The following is a 22,174-nucleotide window of genomic DNA, read 5'->3' as shown; positions in this document are numbered from 1 at the left end:
AAGGATGCAATAGTAAGTGTGCTATGTCCTGTTACAACCTCCTGCAAATACAGAAGATACCTACTGCTAGTTTCTGCAGTGGGTTTACCATTGATTATCTACAGCTTAAGAAACTGAATTTCTACCGGTTTCACTTCCCTCCTAAAAGAACTAGATTCTCAACCAACATGAAGAGTAGCTAGGCTTTACAATGTCTGCTGGTACAAGCACTAGTTCACATCAAAAGTATTTCACTGTCGTTGTCTGGGAAATTCTAAAACCCAGTAATAAATCCGAATCGTACCCACCTGACTGCCCATCTCCACTTCAAAGTTCTGGCTTATCTACTTAAACTGGGATCTCTTCCGCGGGCTGCTTTGGCTGTAACGCTACAGAAGGGATCATGTTGAAACCAACAGAGACTGTCAAGGAGAAATCCAGCCGGTCTCCTTTTTAACAGGGCCTCTTCACCGGGTTTCATTTTCCCAGCTCAGAGAAAAATATATTCTCTGCAGATCTTTGCTTAATTCTCTGCCTCAGCTCATAATTCCCATGCCCCAGGTCTTAGCCTTAGTTGTGGTTCAGCCCCAGGACAGGATGGAGCCAGGGGGAGTAGAAACATATAAACACTTCCCTGAAAATATAATTTTTTGGTACAAAACATTCAGCCTGGCTTAGGAGCTGCCAGTTGGCAACAGCACGGAGCCTGGCAAATGGAAGCGCTGGCTAATTTTTTGTGAGAGTCCAGTTCAGAGCACACTGCTACTCACCTACAACAGTGAACATATCTGAGATCATACTGGCTTTAATCTTTAGATCCAGAGGTGCATCACTAAGAGAAAAAAGAAAGAAAAAAACAATTGAGCACTTTGTAGGTTAAGAGAAGACCTGCCTCGTCTCGGGTCCCAGTCCATCAAAGTTCCAAATGGCAGAGAAGGAACATACACAGGACATCAAATCCACAGGAAAGAGAGACATCTGGGTGGAAAATTAACAGAAACACAAGCCTTGTGCTCAACTCATCCTCTGTTAGACAGGCCTACCACCAACAAACTGATTCCCTGATATGGAGTCTTTTTCTCCAGATCTTGTGCAACTCAAGTTTTGCTCAAGCTGGAGATCCCTGTGGGATTCAGAGGCTCGGACTGTCAGTGTACTTGTCAGTGTATGAGCACCTCTCACTCACATGACGTGTCAGCACTTCATCCTTCACTCACTCACTCACTCACTCACATGCAAGAGGACATTGGGCACCTTGGTGAACTTTTGGAAGCCTTCATTTTCTGTGCTAACTCAGTCTCCTTGGGCTTGCAGGGTTATAAAGTAGGGCAAGATCCAAGCAAGCGTTACCAACATCTCACCACACAAGAAAGCAGGGGCCCATGGATGCTGGAACAGTGTGCACCAGAAACAAGAGGGCTTTGTGTGGACAGGCCTGCCCTAGAGCTTAGGTGCTTCTCCACGAACCACGCTACTCTTGCTGCTGGCCCCACTGTGTCCCTCTGGGATGTTTAACATTGGCTCCTGTATTTCACTGGGCAATTTGTAAAGGGCTGACTTGACAAAGTGCAGTGCTAACAACTGAAGGCACTGCCCAGCGGCACACCTCGCACCTAAGGTGAGCCAAATCCCCACTCCACCAAGCACTCAGCATGTCTTTATTTGATGACTTGGCATTCTGCCAGTCTCTCTCATCCTTAAAAGCCCAGCAGCTGGGTGGTCTCTGGCAGAAACCTCTAGGGTTTTCTGTTTAGAAAATCACATAGCTAATAGAAATTCTGTCACTGCAGATGTAAGCACAGCCTTCTTTGGTGTTTAAAAAAGTATATGTATTCCCTTCTAAATAACAGATTTTATATTTTTTAAATCTAAGATTGTTAAAAGTTTTAGACATTAACCTTAGGTGGACATCAGGCCACAGAACTGAGCAAAAAGCCTGCTCTTTGGTACCTTAGCCCAGTTTTACACCTCTATAGGACTGTATCTTCCCCAAGAATAATTTATTTAGCACTGCAAAACTGAAGAACTTGGCTTGGATGGAGAAGTTGTAGTTGTTTTTAATTTGGTCTGCTCTGGCTGTTCTAACTTCAAAGCTACAGGGATGCGTACAGACCAGTGAGCTGAAATTCTGAGATGGCATTAGTACATACTGAAATTCTGAGATGTCATTAGTACATACTGAAATTCTGAGATGGCATTAGTACATACTGAAATTCTGAGATGGCATTAGTGCATACTGAAATTCTGAGATGGCATTAGTACATACTGAAATTCTGAGATGGCATTAGTGCATACTGAAATTCTGAGATGGCATTAGTACATACTGAAATTCTGAGATGGCATTAGTGCATACTGAAATTCTGAGATGGCATTAGTACATACAGAGACAGTGAGGAAAGCAAGTGCTTAGTATTATTTTCATATTCATGGTCTCTAATGAGTAGTATGCTTTGTTCATTCTGTTTACAGTTTGGGATGTCTGGCAAAAAATTTCCTCAAAACTATTGCTCTTTCCAACGAAGCAACTCATTATTTTTTGTGTTTCAAGTGGTTTAATAATGCAAGTAAGAAGACACAGTCTTATCTGAGCATTTCTGAAGAAATGTCAAGTAAGAATTATCCTTAAAAAGCCAAATAAATGACAAATATATATTACAAACTGGCTGAGAAGTTAGGGGTCCCTGCCTCCCGTAGGGGTTTTGATAGCATACCATAAACCATCTTGGTTTTTAAAGTTTACTCATTACTGTGTAAAAGTCTTTTACCACAAGAGAAATAATACACCCCCTCCAAAAAAGGACAAAACATATTTTAGAGTTCAGGTTTGTCCTTATTATTTGTTGATAGAACTGACTTACCAGGCCAAAGAAGGAGAGAGATTCACTTCCAACAACCATGGCTTCAGAGTATTATCTATGAGCACATCAAAGCCATACAGTTCTGGAAATATAACACAACATGCAAGATCATTTTCCATGCAAACATCACACAGTCACTCAACTCCCATCTGAGGCCCAGAAACTCACTGAGCAGAAGCAGGAAGCAACGAACCTGAAGTTCCAGAGACGCTAGTCTCCTCCAAAGGATAATGAGAAGAAAACACTAAAACCCAACAAGCTACTGCTATTCCTGAGTTCTGCACAGAGAATTAACACACAAGACCCCAATGTGCTTGAGGGTAAACAGTGAGGGGGGAAGCAAGCAAGAACACCTGTCACCAATGCCAGCCACACAGGGCTTGCTCTGCTCTGGCCTCCTCTATCCCCTCTGCCATACTATGAAAACAGAAACATCCCCAGAAGGCACAGCTCCAGGATCCTTCCTTCAAATTTCTTTAGCTTTACAATCTTGTTCTGCAACCCAGTTCGGAAGACATCCAATTGTAAAGCATACTTATTCTTTCCCCTCCCCTGCAACTTCAGTTTCTTTTTGAGAAGAGAAAGTAAAACATTCAGCTGGATGCAGACGACATGGGCAAGTGGTGATGCAGGCTGTGACAAGCTGCCTTGTATCACTAGTATTATTCAAGGAAAGGAAAGGGTCAAAGATCAACTCTCCATGGAGTCTGGGTTCTTTGTTGACTCTCTACCTCTACCTCTCCAGCTAGGGCAAGAAGCAAGCTAATATCCATCGTGCAACTCTGTAAAACTAGAGAGTGGGGGACTAGCATGGAGCCTTGAATATGACTGCTGCGATCCTCACGACAGGAGTGACAGTGGCCCACGGCCCTCAGTATTCATACTCTAAACACACAGACTCAAATTCCCACTCACTCCTAACATTAAGTCAAGTGTCACTCAAACAAACCTCACTTGCATCTCCTCTACAAGAGAAAACCTGCTACCCCAGGGCTCACATTCAAAGAAAACAAGCAGGGGTTTTCAAGAAATTTACTCCAACATAAATTTCCCTATTTCAAGACTTTTTTTACACTTTAATCTAAAAAAAAAAAAAAAAAAAAAAAAAAAAAAAAAAAACCTTTAAACATATAGTTTAGAACACAGAAACCTAAAGCTGTAATTCAGACCAAGAAACCTAGGACAGGATGTAAAGACCTAGCAGTCAGTCTGACCCGTACAATGGCTTAGGGATGTCACTTCAGTCTAAAACACATCCTTCAGGCTCCCTAATTCTTTTCAAGTCACTGTCAATAAATGGATATTCAGACAGGCTATATCTATTTCCACTGTATAAGTCAAACAGATATGCATACTCTTTTTTATTTGTTTGCTTGAGACAGGCCTTGTTGTGTAACTGAGGCCGACCTCTAACTCATGATCCCCTAACATAAGCTTGCAGTTGCTGAGACTATAGGCATATAACTGCCACACTAATCTAAATTTGAATATTCTAGTATTTTCATGAATATATCAGCTTACATAGTAGCCAATTAAAACCATAGAAACCAATTAAAAACCAATAAAATTTGGGGGCTTCATACATTTTCATGTAACTATAGAAAACTTACTTTAAGATGTAAAAAGAAGGAAGTGCCTTCAACTGGCTCCTTCTGGTAACAAATTCATTCAGCTTTTTTCAGACGCTGCATCCTTTCAATAGCCTTCCTAGTCTTCAGTAACAACAACAACACTAATCCTCTCCTTAATCGGAGAAAGATTTTTGTCATGTGGCTTTAAATAAGACATTTAAAGGGGAAACCTCAACAGCTATGTTGGCATGTATCTGCAATCACAGCATTTGGGAAGCTGAGACAGGAAGATCAGGAGTTGAGGCTGAGTTTGGACTACATATAAAGATGGATGAAAGAAAGAAAGAAAGAAAGAAAGAAAGAAAGAAAGAAAGAAAGAAAGAAAGAAAGAAAGAAAGAAAGAAAGACAGACACAAGAGAGAGAGAGAGAGAGAGAGAGAGAGGAAAGAAAAGGACAGAAAGAATGAAGAGAGGGAGGGAGGGAAAGAGAGAGGGAGGGAAACAGAAAAACAATGTATAATCTACAAGTCCTGTAGAATTACAGAAGCAAGATACAGTATCTGATACAAGAAAACATTCCCTTCCATTTTTAAGAGCATAGGATTCAATCACCTCATAAAATAATATTTAATAACAGCATGAAGAACACAATGACAATAATGAATGAAGAAAGAACCAGCCACAAAAGTAGACCAATATAAGATGGATCAACAGTCAATGAGAGCCACTATTTCAACACTCCACACAGGGTTTCAGCAGTCATCCTTAACCACTTCACTGCATCACTGCAGAGGCAAATCCCAAGAACTCACATTTGGCTAAAAGTCTGAGAAAAGAAAAACATATCTTAAAGTGAGAAAAATCACTTTCACAGCAGTAAACTAACTTTTACTCCTATGATAAAAGCTGCTGGAACAACAGTGCCTATGGAGTATGATATGGTCTAGAGTCAGCGCCAACCGAGCCTCAATCAAACTACACGTAGACCAGGCTTGAACCTATAGTCATGTGAGAGTTGGGGAAGCAATGCAGGTTGCTATGTGACTGCAGCATGCCAAGTCCAACCCACCTTAGTAAGGTTGGCCTCAGTTGTTGGGAGTGGAGTAGAAGATAGCTTGTGTATCAGAGCAAACTCTTGAAACAACAAGCTCAACACAGACACTGAGGGCCTTCTCCTTAATTCAACCAATCGTTTCTACTCCCTTAACAGGTATAATTACATATGATGAGATAGATGAGTCTTAAAGATAGACTGTTGAATCTTGGAATTGGTTACATCCATGTAATCCACACTCGTATGAAGGGACACACACAGAACACATTCATCACCCAGGAAGTTCCCTCAAGCCTCTTCCTGGTAGATAGCTTGTTCCTGCCTCGTCCTTGACAGCCATTACTTTGACTTCTTCTATCATCAATTCATTCTACCTATTCTAGAATTTCAGATAAACGAAGATCATACAGTGTATACTTGTTTGCGTCTAGCCTCTTGTATTATATTTACCACGTTTCTGAGGCACATCTGTCAGGAATTTCTTTTAAGGAAGATGTATAGATGTATATTACTTATGTGTAATAAAATTCACCCCTTTAAAGTGACTCTTGAAAAGTGTCCAGCTGTGTAAACCCAACCTCAATCACAATATAGAAAGATCTTATCACAGATACACACACGAGCCTCTGTGGTCAACCCTCACTTTCCACATCTTCCAACAACCACCAATGGGATTTCTGTTTACTTGATTTCCTTTTCCAGAAAGTCAAATAAATGAAATATGTATAGTCTATGGTCTTTTTAGAGTAGTTTCTTTCACATAGTATGGTCTTTTGAAACTTACCTATGATGTTAGATGTGTCAAAAGTGTAGTTCATTCCTTTAAATTCCAAAGTAATTGGTATTCTATATAATATGGACATACCACAATTTATCCATTTAAGAGTTGGTGGGTATTTAGGCGGTTTCTAACTTTGGGTTATTACAGTACAGTATCAGCCTTTGCAAGAGGGAATTGGGTGCATATCAAGGTTTGCTTCTCCTAAGTAAATACCTACAAGTGGAATACCTGGTCATGTTAATAGTATAGAACTCCATGTATCTCTTACCTCCTGAGCCATTGCCCTAGCTGACAAAGAGTGCGGTTGTGGGTGGGGGTGGCATGAGAGGGGTGAGCTTCTGTTTAGGAGTTGCTGTCTAGGAGGGGAAAAAATTCAGGCCCTATACTAACAGTGTAGTCTTCATATCATATTCCTTCTGTAGGGTGTATTTCCCTGGCTCCCCTAGGCAAACAGGTGGTAACACTTACATGATCAGAGAGCATTATAGCCATTCTGCTATGTGAATTGTCTTTTGTCCCTTCCTGTCTATGTCTCTCCTCCTCTGGAGGGTAAGGGCCACATCTCATTTACCAGTTTAGAGCAAGTGTGGTAGTTTGCCTGCTAGCATGTCAAAAGCTGAAGTCATTTTGAAAGAGGGAACCTCAACTTAGAAAACGTTCCTACAAAAGACTGGTCTGTAGGCAAGCCAACAGTGCATTTCCTTGGTCTGTAGGCAAGCCAACAGTGCATTTCCTTGGTCTGTAGGCAAGCCAATAGTGCATTTTCTTGGCTGATGACTGATGTGGAGGTAGTGTCACCCCTGCGTAGGTGCTCCTGGGTTGTGTAAGAAAGTAGGCTGAGCAGGACAGGGGTGCAGGTCAGTAAATAATGCTCCTTCCTGGCTTCTGCCTTCAGTTCCCATTCCGACTTCCCTCAGTGATGGACTGGGATGTGGAAGTGTAAGCTAAATAAACCCTTTTCCTCCCCAAGCTGCTTTTGGTCATGGTGTTTACCATAGTAATAGAAACCTAAGGCTGAAATAATCTATTCCATAAGTAAAATCATTTAGGAGAAACAAAGGGAAAGGGAGATGGTTCAGTTAAAATGTTTCCCTAGACCTTGAGCTCAGGCCCCCAGCACCCACATAACAAGATGGGCATGAGAGCATGCACCTATAAACTCTGTACTGGAAAAGCATAGATCAAAGGACAGTTAGGGCTTGCTGGCTAGCTGAAAGCAGTGACCTCCAGTTTCAGTGCAAGACTTTGTTCAAAAAATAATAATCATAACAGGCAAAGTAGACAGTAGCTAAGGAAAACACCAGACACTATGTGTGGGCTTCACTTTTGTACACATGTGTACATACATAAACACATGGACACACACACACACAGAAAGACACACAAATAATTAAGAACCACTGCGGGGGAGGAAAGAGAAAACTATGTATAAGTAAAAGCCAATAAAGAACTGAGTTGCCCTCTCCTGGCCTCCCAACTGAGTCATAACAAAGCTACCAGGCACAGTAAAAAGAACAAGAATTCATTTTTTAAGAAAGAAAATAAATTTATTTAGTTCACTGCAAAGAGAAGAGCTAGCATAGCAGTAACAGAAGAACCAACCACCTGCCAAAAAATAAACAGAAATTCTCGTTAAGAAAAGTTTATTAAGGATACGTTAAGGGAAAAAATCTGATAAAAGATGCCTATTGAAGAAAGTGGTGGGGAGTAGAAACACAGTCTCACTGAGACCTAAGAGCTCATTGTACACAGCACGCCACGGGTTTTGGAGAAAATGCACTAAGCCTCCTCAGAAATAAGAGCCCCACTGAAACCACAGTCCCAGGCAATAGAACGTGCTGGCACTGGGAAGTGCCACTGTCACTGAGGTCCTTTTCTGTAATGAAAATGTTTTCACCTCAGCCTAGGATTTGAGTTTAAAAGCAAAATGAAAGTCTTTATAATGGGTCCAAAAGAGAATTCTAGAAAGGGCATAGCAAGGTCCCATAGGAGAACTGAGTAAGAGGGGGAACCCTAAGAGCTGACCTTTGACCTCACCCCCAGAATCACTATGGCATCTAGCTAGCTAACGCCTGTAACGCTAGTTCTGAAAGGAGTGTCTCAGACTGGGCGCTGTGGACTCGGCAGAAACAGTGCTCTTTTCCAAGCCTGATCCGCTAGAAGAGATGATGTCATTGTTCCTGAGATCCAGTTCCAGGACAGCACAGGAGAGTCCAGGGTGTGAGCATGCCAGAATGGGTGGGCTCATCAGAGTCAGCTTTATGTGAGTGGAGAAAGGGCCAGATAGCTGGCCTCAAATTTGGCCTGGCCATTTATTAGCCACATGACCCAAGACAACTTCCTTAAGCTTGCTGACTCGTTCCCCTTCTCAATAACCAAGGCTTTTATGATATATGGTTGGTAGTAAGTACCAACAATGTTGTTAAATACAAACAGTAGCCTCTTAGCACCTATGTTCCTTCTACAGCAAATGCCCCTCCCCGTCTAAACTGGAGCAAGGGATAAACTGAAGAGGGGCTTACCTTGAACACTGCCCCTGCCTTCCATTCTTTTACTGTTGGTGGAGAGGTTTGCATAATGGAGAAAGCATGCTACCTTCTTCCATTCCTCTGACAATCATTTATGGACACCTTCCTTTTAAAGAACATGGCCTTACCCTGAAAAATGGTCAAGAGCAGAGGTAACAGAAAACTAAACCAGACTTCACTCAAGAGAGGTATCCTGAACATACTTGGTTCTCAGCAGACATGGCACTGGTCTCTGATCAAAGCAAGACTAAGCTAGTCAGGTCAGTGTCTAGTCCACATGATCCCACACTAGAGAGCATCAGGTTCAGAGCCCATCACTTCAACCATTCTCACAAAGACTAAACCACTGTCATCAGCGACATCTTTGAAAGACAGCTAACACTCTGTTGGTTTTGGCTGTTTTTCTTCAAATGGTCAAAAAAAAAGTTGTTCTCGTAGTCAGTAATTTCACAGTGCCAATTTCCTTAGCATTAAATATGCCTTTAAATAAGGCTTGCCATGAAAGCCTATTAGTTCACATTGTACCACAGTTTCACAACCCTGGAAGTCAGTAAAATCTGACTGTTAGAAACATGTTTTATTGGGGGAGGCATTCAAAACTCGTATAATTGAAGTCCTATGATCAAGATGGGAAATTGCCAGGACTCATCCTCTGAGGCCTCTGGCTTCAGGCCGAGTCTCTTTCATTCAAGTTCTTTTTACTCACTAGTTCTAGGACCTGAGATAAAGGCTACTACTCAGGGTCTCTACTTCTATATCATGACTAATCACTCACAAAAGTCCTTCTGGATGTACAAGTTTAAAAAAAATAGCATAGCCGGGCGTGGTGGCGCACGCCTTTAATCCCAGCACTCGGGAGGCAGAGGCAGGCGGATTTCTGAGTTCGAGGCCAGCCTGGTCTACAGAGTGAGTGCCAGGACAGCCAGAACTACACAGAGAAACCCTGTCTTGAAAAACCAAAAAAAATAAAAAAATAAAAAAAATAGCATTAAGTAACTAAGTTTCAGACTGCCTATTATGGTTGATATATAGATAATACTGCAGACACATGAATATAGCAGCATCCCAGGGCGAACTGATTTTGAGAACACAAAACTGTTACCAGTAATGCACTGCTGTGACATTAATCTGTGCTCGGTACACAGCCAGAGAGAAGAAGACTTACATGTGTAGAAAAGGCACTGACTAGGAATCCTGATGGTACCTGGAGACAGTACAGGTAGCAAGGAGAGAGAAAAATCACAGGACAGAAATTCCAGTGACAGAATGCTCCTGACAGTAATCCGCAAGTAGAAGGTCAGAAACGACCCCCAAAAGCATATAGGGAAGCCCATCTTACATTCCTTTCCTCTAAAAGTATGGACACTCTGTTAAAACCAAAACTTCCAGGAAGCTCTCAATTCCTGTTTTCTCTGACACACATTCAAAGCCCAGGGGAGGCTAAGAATCAGAGGGAGACAAAGAGATTCACACAAAGATACATAAATATACAAAGTCATATCTCACAGGGGAGGTTAATGAAGCACACAGAATCCCAGAGCTGACAGGAATTAGAACCACAAAAGCCAAGGAGACAGTCAACAACTTAAAAACCTCCAGATGCCTTGAGTTTACTTGAGCTGAGCCCAGGCAGGGAAGGAGAGAGGAGACCCTGGCTGACAGGCCTTGGGATATTTCTCTGAGTCAGAGAAAGCTGTCGCCTTTCTTTCACACTGAGTTCTGAGAACCCACTACTAAGCTTCCAACAAGCAATTAGGTTACAGAGTAAGATACCCAGAAGAAATATCCAGAAAAACCTTCAAGATGAGCTACATAGAGCAAAGGATTTGGTTTGTTGTTGTTTTTTGTTTGTTTGCTTGCTTTTTGACACCAAGGTCCATTTACCAACACAGGCAAGCAGAGGTACAAAGGAAACATTTAATCTTGAAAGGTTTCAGCAGTTAGAGTCAATTCTGTTAGCCTCCACATACACCTTCAAATCGACTACAACAATTCCAAGATTGCAGGCCTTACCAAAACAGACATACTAGAAAGCAAACTGCCAGGCCAAGAAACAATGAAAACAAGCACCCAGCACTCATTTAACAAACATTTTCCAACATTCTCTGTGAGCAAAAGATGTTGCTCTGTATGAAGAACAAAGCCAGTGGTGACACTGTGACAGCCATCATCAAGGAGACTCCATTCCATCGAGAGTCACACATAAATTAACACCAGTGACACCACAGAGACAGGGACAGAGGACTGGAGGACTGGAGCCTCGGGGTGAGAGCTGACCCTTTTAGGAGGCTTAGGAAAAAAGACCACCAAAGAGCTGATGCTTGGCTTTGTCTGGAAGGATGCTGGTGGCCTAGGTAAAGCAACATGAGAAAGAGCTAGTTCATCCACAAGATAAATCAAACACACACGAAAGCAAGGAGTTAGAAAAAGTGCCTGGAGCTCTGATCTCATATAAACAGACGCGATGGGAAGGCAGTCACAATGACTATTGAGAACTCAAGAAGATAAACTCAGAGACTTTGGGGAAAAGTATCTAGGCTTAAGATAGGAAAAGTATCCTAAAGCAGCATAGAACAGCCTGTGGTGGTAACATGACAGGCTTCAGGGAAGCAGCAGAGTGGAGTGAGTCTTGAAGGAATGAGCAATGGCAAGGCAGCAAGCCGGGAGGGTGCTCTAACTAGACACAGAACCTGTGCACACTGGAGCACTTCTCTAAGTTCTGGTTTGAAAACTCACTGCAGTCTTTTCTTTTACTCTACAATTCTAGACCCTGACTTATCTGCATCTTCTATTCAGTCTCACTAGTTCTCCTACTTGAGCACCAGATAAATACACGCTACTATAACCCATTAAAGACCAAGAATTAGAATGTGAATTATAAAATGAATAAAGGTAATTTTTATGAAGTACAACTTCAAGGCTAGATGTGGTGCCAGGCGCTTTCTTTGCTTGCACCATCTCAACGGGTCTTCACAGTCCTCTTGGGAGGGAGATGCCTCAGGGCTGTCATTTATAATCTAGAAAATGGAAATTACAGCAATTTCCTGAAAAACACCCAACCAAAAAGGGGTGCAACAGGGGTTTCAAGTTCAGGCTATATAAGCCCCATAAACTACGTTCTTTATTCCCGCATCTCCAGCCCCTGAGGAAGGCACTCCTCTTCCATCCTCACTGTGTAGCATCACTCCATCCCTCGCTTTAACTAGCACTGCTCTATCAGTTAACCCTGAGGTCCAACATGAGCCCAGAGCTGACCTGGCCTTAAGGACTTTTCATACTGGCAGTTACTACTAAGTCCCTATCCATGGAGAAAGCAGGCATGCACACTGGCAACCTTGGTGTGACAGATAGGCACAGCTAGTGGGTCAGGAGGTCACGGGTTTTCTGATCTGGGTTGTAAACTGCTTGTTGCACTTTCTCTGTCCTTTCAAAAAGATAAAGTGAAACAGAACACGAGGAGAGGAGGGAGGAAAACAAGCAGGAGAAAGAGGAGGAGAAGGGGGAAGAACCCACTAAGAAGACGAATAAAACAAATAGGAGGAGTCATCGGAAAACGGGAGAAAGCACACACTGGTACCAGCCAGAGCTTCTTGGATCTGCTCCCAGTCTGGCAGCCAGAGAGCTCTGGAATATATTTGTTAAAGCTGGATTCCTGTACAGGCTATTGCAGACTTTTTCTGCGTGTACTCTGCCAGAGAGACTCACACATCAGTTTCAATCCCTGTTCCCTACACAGAAAGGGAGTTATTCCTCTAGAGATTCCAATGAAAATTCACTACCTTTACCACTAGCTTCTTGATAGAATTTGCATCTACTCTGCGAGCCTAAGAAAGCAAACCCAGGATGTGCCCTTGCCTCCTGGAGAAATCGCTATGCCCCACTAGCTGAGGATCCCAAGACCCTTCTCACAAAACACAAGCATCTGACAGCTCCTTACCAAAACAACTGCTGCGGTGTGGAACAAAGGTTTTACAGGCAGTGGCGATAGCTAGTTCAGCAGAGATTATTGTCTTAATGATCAGGTCTTCCACATGGGCCATCAATGCTGCAAAAACAATTTTTTGTAATGAAAACAGAAACACTACAATGCGTGCATTAGTAGACGCAGAGTCCGGGTCACAGTGCAATTATCAAAGCATGTGTACTGATTCAAAAAGCATCAAAATGGTGGTCTTCAGTCCGGGTGCTACAGGGCCAGCACACATGCAGAGATGACAAGGTGCAGATGGCCCATGAAGAAGGTACAGACTGCAGACTGAGCCTTCTCTCCCTTCTCTCTCCTAGCACCCTTTCCCTGTGCATGAACAGTCTGTTTACACACTGCTTCCCAAGCTGCCCATGGCTCAGCACGGATTGTTTTTGACTCCAAGGCCTGTACTCAAATTCCACTCTACATCCTCCTACTCAGTAACAAGAATGAGGGAGGTCAACTTAGAAAAATTTGAACTCACAGCCAATAGAGAGAGGCAATGCGGTATACAAAAAGCCACAGTATCTTAGTAGCACAGCACTCAAGAAAGATAAGTTCATTAAGGACTAAAAGTGATACTTTCCAAATTAGAAACAAGAACAGGGAATGGGGGTCTCTACTGTAAACCAGAGGAAAAAGAACAGGAGCAGGCACCACGGGGCTTCTCAGCACCATTACCAGGAGGCCTTGGCGAGAAACCGTACATAGTTCAACAGCAGGGAGTGAAGTCAGGGGCTGGAGAGATGCTCACTTGGCTCAGCCGGGAAGAGCAGTCGCTGCTCTTGCAGAGGGCCTGCATTCGGTTCCCAGCACCCATGTAGGGCAGCTCACAACCTCTTGTGATGCCAGCTCCAGTGGATCTGCACGCAGGCACACGTGGGAGCATGCACAGACACTGCACATAGATAGTAAAAATATTTTTTAAAGTAGAGACTAAAAGAAGAAAGGTGTGATACTCACCAGTTGTGTCCTTGCCTTCTTGTTTCAGGTACCTAAGCATGGCACTCATGCTCCACTTGTTCCCATAATCCTCCACTTCTGGGTCATCACAACTACAAAGAAAGGAAGCAAGGCTACATATGCCAAGAGGCCTGCCTTTCTCTGGGCTTTGAGTATTTTAGATAAACATTCAGTCTGCGGACTTCAACCTGGTTTCCCCTGGTTTTTCTGTAAGACATCCTTTCTATTAATTCCTTAAGAGGCAAGGCAAATGCGGAGAGCTTGCTTTTATGGAGAGGGAAAAGAGAGCTGATTCTTCCACATCAAGAGTAAGGAAAAAAGGTAGGGAAATGTGAATGAGTTTAAGAATGGCTATAATAAATTAACAATGGGGTACAGCACATCTAGTCTCTGAAGTGAATGTCACCCGAGGCCAGCAAACAACCTGGATGCCATTTAGAAGAGAACTAGGTGGGGATAGGGTAGGAAGCTGATGTACTACAGTCTTACAAGGAGCTAACCACAGACTTGCTTTGACACACTAGCAAGCCTCCTGTCTGGGTAGTGACCGCTACCTTCCCAAACCTCTTAAGTCCCACTGATGACACAAGGCACTGGGGTAACTGGAAGAGTTCTAGACCTCCCACTGCCACAGACTGGTGAATGGGGGAGCTCCCATGAATGTTGTCCTGCAACCAGAGACTTGTGCTTTGCCGCCGCCTTCCCAACCCTTAGTGCCCTCTCCAGTCACAGCCCTGCTCCTCTAGCCTGAGGGACGTGGCAGCTTTAAGCAATTCAATGCTGGCCATAGGACACTCAGTGAAACCCCCTTCACTTTAGCAACTACCCCACACTTCCAGATTCTCTCCTTCCTTCCTTGGACCTGGTGGGAACTTATTTTTAGTCTGAATAGAAAGTGACTGTTTGGGTTTCTTTTCTATTTTTCCACTTTCCTGGCAAAATTATCAGGATGAAAGAAAACAGAGCAAAAATAACATTTGCACACAGCTGGGTTGGTGCGGCTTTCCACGAGCTTGTCTCTGAGAGGGCCTCATTCCTTTCTTTAGTTTCTTCTTCTCTTTTTCTCTGATCATTGTAGTGTATTTTAGAAAATTTCAGAAGATACATAAAGGCAAATGAGAAAAACCTAAAAATTGACTACTCTCATCTTATACTTTGTATAAGAGAGAGTTAACATTTCAGGACATATCCTTTTCTCATTTCTCAGCAAAAATAAGAAGCTCTAGCTAACAGACTGATTCAATCAAGCATTTGTTATATGTATTATCTCAATATGCTTTTCCATCAAACGATGCACAGTAGAGATGTATATTGATAAAACCATTCTGTACATACATCCTTAAGGTTAAATTCATAGAAACGGAACTACTGTGTCAAAAGATACAAATAATTTTAAGCTTTAGATAGGACTTCCAAGCTGAAATTCTTATCCCTAAGTCAAGTAGGGAAAGACAAATGGCAAAGGCATATTTAATAGAACAAAGTGCCCTCTGTCTGGGTATACCACAGAGAAGCGGTAACACAGCAGCAATGCCTCAAAACTGATATTTGAGGGGCTAGAGATGGCTCAGCAGTTTAGAGCACTCACTGCTCTTCCAGAGACCCTGTATTTCATTCCCAGCACCCACACGATGGCTAACAACCACATATATAACCCCAGTTCTAGGGATCTGCTCCCCCCCCTCCAGCTTCTGAGGGCACCAGGCACATGCTTGGTGCTCACAGAGCCAGAACACCCATTCACAAAAAACTAATTGTTTTTTAAAGGTGAGCTCTCAGTGTCACTTCTGTGTTTCTTTCTTAGCAGCGCACCCCATTAACTGCCGTGTCCCCACCCTCGCAGCCGAGGCTGACTTCTAGCCCTGAGCCAGCCGGTACCTCACATAGTCTCCACTCTTCTTGTTCACGCTGTAGTTCGTCAGGTGCATGAACTGGTTCCGGATGTTCTTGGAGCCTTGATCATAACGCACAGTTGCAAACCTGACAGGAAGAACGGGTTAATGCCAGGAAGGTTCAGTGGAACTGCAGATTGCAGAGACCGCAATAACATGGAGGATGTTATCATTATCTTACAATAAGAAGGTGGCAATATTATTTAATAAATAGTGATCTCTGCTAAGTGGCAGCTGCTATGAGAAGCATCTTATATACACTGTCACATATCAATTCAATCCTAAAAGTATCTCTATGAAATACATCTTATGTTACACCTAAATTTTAAATAGATATAAAACTAAATATGACCATAAAGACTAAATAACTTGGCCAGGCATGGAGAATGACACCTTTAATCCCAGCACTCAAGAGGCAGAGATCTGCCTGGTCTACATAGAGAGTTCCAGGTTAGCCAGAGCTGCAATAAGACTGTCTTAAAAACAATAATAAACCAAAAAACAAACAAACAAACAAAAACCTCAATAACTTATCCAAGATTGCAAACTTTAAACTCCCGTGGCTTAAACACTCTTAGATACTACTTCTCTTGCATCTTCCATCAAAAGGAAGAATGAAAATTCAAAATACAGTAACTCATAACTTGGGGAACTCTATGTAGGATACTACCTATAGCTAAGAAGCTTCAAGGAAGACCTTGAGCCCTTGAATAGGTACTCCAGGTCTAGCGTGACGGAAATAACATTTTACATGAGAAAAGACAAAGGAAACACAGTTCAGCACAGTGACTGCAGATTTGAACCACGCGCATGCACGGAGGGAACAGACTGATTGATCCCTACTGACTTTGGGAAGCACCATGAAGCACTAATGAGATGAAGCACAGCAACATAATCTGGACAGCACAGGAGAAGGAAGGCCTTCGGGACTAGGAAAATGGACAGCACAGGAGAAGGCCTCCGGGACTGGGAAAGTAGACAGCACAGGAGAAGGAAGGCCTTCGGGACTGGGAAAGTAGACAGCACAGGAGAAGGAAGGCCTTCGGGACTGGGAAAGTGGACAGCACAGGAGAAGGAAGGCCTTCGGGACTGGGAAAATGGACAGCACAGGAGAAGGCCTCCGGGACTGGGAAAGTAGACAGCACAGGAAAAGGAAGGCCTTCGGGACTGGGAAAGTGGACAGCACAGGAGAAGGAAGGCCTTCGGGACTGGGAAAGTGGACAGCACAGGAGAAGGAAGGCCTTCGGGACTAGGAAAATGGACAGCACAGGAGAAGGGCTCCGGGACTGGGAAAGTAGACAGCACAGGAGAAGGAAGGCCTTCGGGACTGGGAAAGTGGACAGCACAGGAGAAGGAAGGCCTTCGGGACTGGGAAAGTGGACAGCACAGGAGAAGGAAGGCCTTCGGGACTGGGAAAGTGGACAGCACAGGAGAAGGAAGGCCTTCGGGACTAGGAAAATGGACAGCACAGGAGAAGGAAGGCCTTCGGGACTGGGAAAGTGGACAGCACAGGAGAAGGAAGGCCTTCGGGACTGGGAAAGTAGACAGCACAGGAGAAGGAAGGCCTTCGGGACTGGGAAAGTGGACAGCACAGGAGAAGGCCTCCGGGACTGGGAAAGTAGACAGCACAGGAGAAGGAAGGCCTTTGAGACTGGGAAAGTGGACAGCACAGGAGAAGGAAGGGCTCCGGGACTGGGAAAGTGGACAGCACAGGAGAAGGAAGGCCTTTGAGACTGGGAAAGTGGACAGCACAGGAGAAGGAAGGCCTTCGGGACTGGGGAAGTGGACAGCACAGGAGAAGGAAGGGCTCCGGGACTGGGAAAGTGGACAGCACAGGAGAAGGAAGGCCTTTGAGACTGGGAAAGTGGACAGCACAGGAGAAGGAAGGCCTCCGGGACTGGGAAGGGCAGGCACCTGTTGTGCTGGACCCCTGTTAATAGAAGAGGAAAGCACAAAGCACATGCGTCTCTGCAGGCAGCAAGCTGGGAAAGAGAAAACTGTCCAGCGATGCTTGGCATCAAAACTGCCTCTCAAGACAATGCTTCTAGTGAGCATGAGGGCAGGAGTATTCACTCGCTGCTAGTGCCATCTCACCCTGCCCCAAAGTGCTTTCCCAAGACACATATCCAAGTGTGTGAAAAACCTAGGAGGCCACAAATTTATTTTCATATGACTTACAAACCGTTTATATATGCTTACCCAGACTATGAAGTCAACAAGATTTTTACCACATTAAAGGTCAGCATTTAAAAGTTTTCCTCTTCTGAATTTCTTCTCAGCCACCCCACCATCCCCACTCCCTAATTCCCCGTACCAGAAATATACAAGAGCCAAAAGGAAAAAAAGAAAAAGAAAAAAGCAAATCCGAGAGACTAAAATAAACAAGCATGAGGCCCGGACAGAGGATGTGGCTGATGAGAAACTTTGGACTAGGCATGTATAAGGAGAGCTTGGCAAGCATTTGTCTATGCTTGAGAAAGACCTCAAAGCTTCCATAAACTTCTAGAAGTTACCATTTAACTCTTCATCATCACTTGGTGGCAAATGAACTCTGCCTTTATATCCCAATCTTCAGGAACAGAGTGACTCTCAGACCAGGTGGGAGAATCACTCTCTGAAGTCTCTCTGAATGAAATGCAGAGGGACTGGGCAAGATCCAAGACTCCTACCTGCAGACACTAGCTCATGGTGACCTATCACTTGTCATCATCTCCCTCAACAGGTATTAAGTATGAGGGAGGGGATGTTTTGGTCAGGGAAGGGGGTGTCTTCTCTTGTCTAATTCTGCACGCTCGACTCTACCTGGTCAGCATGAAAAACCCAGGGAAGCACAGAGTGAGCGGGTTCTGGGGTCCCATGCATTTGCACCCCACATGCTTTTCAAGAGGGATGGACTTCTATAAATCATTTTTCTTCCTCTTCAGCTTCCTGTCACTGGAGCATCTGATTCTAAAACCCAGTATGGACAGTATTACGAATGTCATGGAGTAGGTTTCTATTGGGCCTAGGAAACAAGATGAAAGAATGGAGGGTGAAGATTAGTGTTACAGCAAAGGCCCCTGACTTTGATGTCAAAGAGCAGGACAGGAAGACCATACAGAAGGAAGGCTGAGCTTAGCCAGTTAGATCTCACAGCTCTCACGAATCTGTGTTAAACAGCCACATTCACCTTTGACCACCACTGCCTTCTCTTTACTTCCTAGATGAGAAGTCACACGACTCTCAGAGCCGGTCTTCTAGTCCAGCTCTGATGATCTGCTTAGCCGACAATTGCTTGGTTTGGGAGGCTTTGCTTTGTTTTTGCTTTCCACAGGAATGACGTAGCTATGGGAATGACGTAGCTATGGGAATGACGTAGCTATGGGAATGACTTGCAGCCCCATGAGAAAGACGGCCATAGGCTAAGAAGCAATCCCTGGGAATAGATGAGGTGATCTAGGCCAACAAACAGCCCCAAGAGCTCTAAATCCATAAACCAGAGAGCATCTGAGTGGGGAGCCAAGAGCCTGGCTACAGACAAGAAAACTGAGTAAATAAATGTGGTAAAGCTGGGCGGTGGTGGTGCACGCCTGTAATCCCAGCACTTGGGAGGCAGAGGCAGGTGGAACTGTAAGTTTGAGGCCAGCCTGGTCTATATAGTGAGTTCCAGGACATCCAGGGCTACACAGAGAAACCCTCTTGAAAAACAAAATAAAATAAAAATAAAAATGTTAATGATAACAGGAGACAGCTTTTTCTTTGTTGGAACAGAGAAATAAAAATATGTAAAAGATAAAAGCAAGTTTATACTCTGAACTTTGAAGAATTATAAGTGCTAATATAAGCCCATTTCTGGATAAACAAATGTAGAAATGAAGGCAGATGCACATATGACATATGGATATATGGCATATACATGCTTCCTAGGTCTCTCTCTTGCAAGTCCCAAAGCTATGATATCATCAAGTCTCCAAACCTTTAACTCTAAATGCAGTTCTCTACGACCAAGTAACCAATGCTCCTTGGAGAAATGACTGATTCCAAGGCTGGGTCAGAACAGGAAGAGCCTAAAACGCCCCATACTCGAAGAGTGCTAGAGACATGTCAAAAGGACACAACACCAGTATGAAGGCTCCCATTGGCTGAAGCTAGGACAAACAGAGCATGAAAACAAAACAATAACAAAATACAAGGACTTCAGTTGGCATTAATAAACAAATGAATATATAATAGGAAGAAAACACTTTTCCTTGAAGTAAAATGCAAAATAATAACAAATAAAAGGATAATGGAATTTGAAAACCATCATCTAGGAGTCACTGCTGTAATAATTCACTTAACCAAGAAACATCAAAAGATATGAAAGTTATTGGTAAAAAAAAATGAGACAAGGAATGAAGTTTTACATGGTTTTCAACAACCTCCTCATAATTCTTGGTAATCACAGAGAGAAGATAAAGTCACTTTACAATGGAGGACTCTGGTAGGCACATCCTTTAATCAAATACTAAATAATTAGCATGTGCCACCAAATATCCCGAAATGAGAATTTACCATCACTTCTGTGGTATTCTGACCCCAAATGAATAGCCAAAGTTTAATCATGAGAAAATACAGACAAATCCAAATTGAAGGACAATTTGGAAAATGAGTAGCCTGTCATTTTCCAAAACACTGAGGTCATAAGTCACAGAAATGTTGTGGAGCTGCTCCAGACTGGGGTCTGGAAGAGACTCGACAATTGAACCAAACCGCCATCCTTGATGGGGTCCTCTAGTTAAAATGAATTTAGTAGACAGTTTGGTAGAGGTGAACGAGGTCTCAGACAGTAAAAAGGGGCTCTTCACACTACTCAGATAGCTATTTCACAGGTCTAGATGGTTTCAAAATTCAAAGTGTTAGAGGAAAGTGGTAACTTCCTTGTGAAGTTTAGAACAACAAAAGATCTGGTCATTTCCCTGATGGTGACTGGCCAGCACTGTACAGCACGAGTGCCTTCAGACAGGGCAAGCTGCTTTCCCACTTCAGTGCCCACTGCGACGCATGTAGCGTTGTGACCTCTGTATTAGAGCAGTGGTTCTCAACCTTCCTAACACTGGAACCCTTCAATACAGTTCCTCATGTGGGGGTGACCTCCAACCATAACATTATTTTCATTGCTACTTCATGACTGCAATTCTGCTACTGTTATCAATTGTAATGTACATATTTGAAACACAATCCCTATGAAAGGGTCAGTCAGCCCCTGAAGAGGCCCCAACCCACAGGTTGAGAACCAGTGGGTTAAACGGGTCATAACACCATCACACTTCAACCTAGTCACACCTGAAAGTTTCAACACAATTTCTCTATTAACAAGCCAGAGGAATCAATAATTTCTTAGGTAATTCAGGATCAAATCTGCAAATACTTATCCTAACTCAGCTGAAAGTCATACAGGGAGCTAAGTCCTTAACCTCCCTCTTAAAGGAGAGACAGATTCAAGATACCTGGGCCCTCCAGTGGAGTTTCACAGTGCATAAACAGACTTCACTGCAGGCCCATGCCTAGCACATGGCCTATAGAAGACAAACTCAATGGTATTTTTTTTTTTCTTTTGGTCTTATACTGCTTTATTTGGACTTTTTTTTTTTTTTTTTTTTTTTGCCTTCCTGGTCTTATGCTTGTTAATACTATGGCTTCTAATTTTGTGTTTTTATTGGACTTGTATATGTGTTTTCATGCTTTTCCTTCGTTGTTGTTTAATGCCAGTCTGTTTATTTGTTTTGTAATTTTACTTGATTGTTTTCTAAAGAGAAAGAATGGGTTTAGTTGGGCAGGTGGGAGGTGGGGAGGATCTGAAAGGAGAGGAAGAAGGGAAACCGAGATCATAATACATTGTGTAAAAAACTATTTTCAATTAATACAAAAAATGAGTGCTATTGGGGACTGGGGGTGGGGGAGTACACTGGGCCTTCAAGATGCTCAACAGGGACAGGAAAAGGCACTTGTCACCGAGCCTGAAGGCTCTCTGGGATCCACACAGAGGAGAGAACCAATTCCCACAGGTTGTTCTCTGACTCCCATGTGTGCACTGTGAGGTACATGTACAGAAACAGACAGCAGATATATGTGAGTTTCAAAATTTAAGAAAGCCCACACAACAGAATTTTATAGCCTTGACCTTTATGTCAACGAAAATATGGGACCTTACTTTCTTAGATAATCTGAACTCTGGACTCTAAATTATTTTAGAACTAACAGATAACAAAAGAACTATATGTCCATTTTTTTAAATAAATCTGAAAACAAATATAGATTATCCTTATTTTGAAAATGAAGTCTTAGGCGGCCCCGGCTTACAAGAGTTTAATCACAGACACGCTGGGCAGCTGCTTTATGATGGTGTAGGAACTCTGCACTCTGAAGGAATTACACTTTGAGTTCTGGATGTTCATCTTCTCTCACTCTATCAATATGCACTGGTTCTGCCTTGTAACCCTGAGCAGTAGAACACGCTGTAGCCAGTCACCCACACTGTCAGGAGGGCAACAACCAATACACAACAGTAACCGGATTGCAAAGCTAACGTTCCTGGCATGTACGGTGTGTTAAACGCATTT

General features: G+C 43.2%; 1 protein-coding gene across 12 annotated transcripts in view; it reads right to left on the bottom strand.

Moving 5' to 3' along the window:
- Ttll5 (tubulin tyrosine ligase like 5) overlaps positions 1-22,174 on the bottom strand; it is a 238,267-nt gene that overhangs the window by 171,489 nt on the left and 44,604 nt on the right. For 11 of the 12 annotated variants that reach the window (XR_015045248.1, XM_029484762.2, XM_021178935.3 and 8 more), the window contains 5 exons: positions 15,580-15,681; positions 13,702-13,793; positions 12,709-12,816; positions 2,838-2,919; positions 750-811 (listed from right to left, as the gene is read on the bottom strand). Coding sequence is in view for 11 of the 12 variants with exons in the window: in XM_029484762.2 (XP_029340622.1) it covers positions 750-811; positions 2,838-2,919; positions 12,709-12,816; positions 13,702-13,793; positions 15,580-15,681 (446 nt within the window). In the remaining variant the exon portion in view is untranslated. Of the gene's footprint in view, positions 1-749; positions 812-2,837; positions 2,920-12,708; positions 12,818-13,701; positions 13,794-15,579; positions 15,682-22,174 lie in introns of those variants that run through there. The other variant, XM_029484766.2, reaches the window with a different exon arrangement.

Source organism: Mus caroli, unplaced genomic scaffold (assembly GCF_978045245.1).
Source record: "Mus caroli unplaced genomic scaffold, Mus_caroli_1 scaffold_14, whole genome shotgun sequence".
NCBI classification, from domain to species: Eukaryota; Metazoa; Chordata; class Mammalia; order Rodentia; family Muridae; genus Mus; species Mus caroli.
This window is presented reverse-complemented; position numbering and strand designations above follow the sequence as displayed.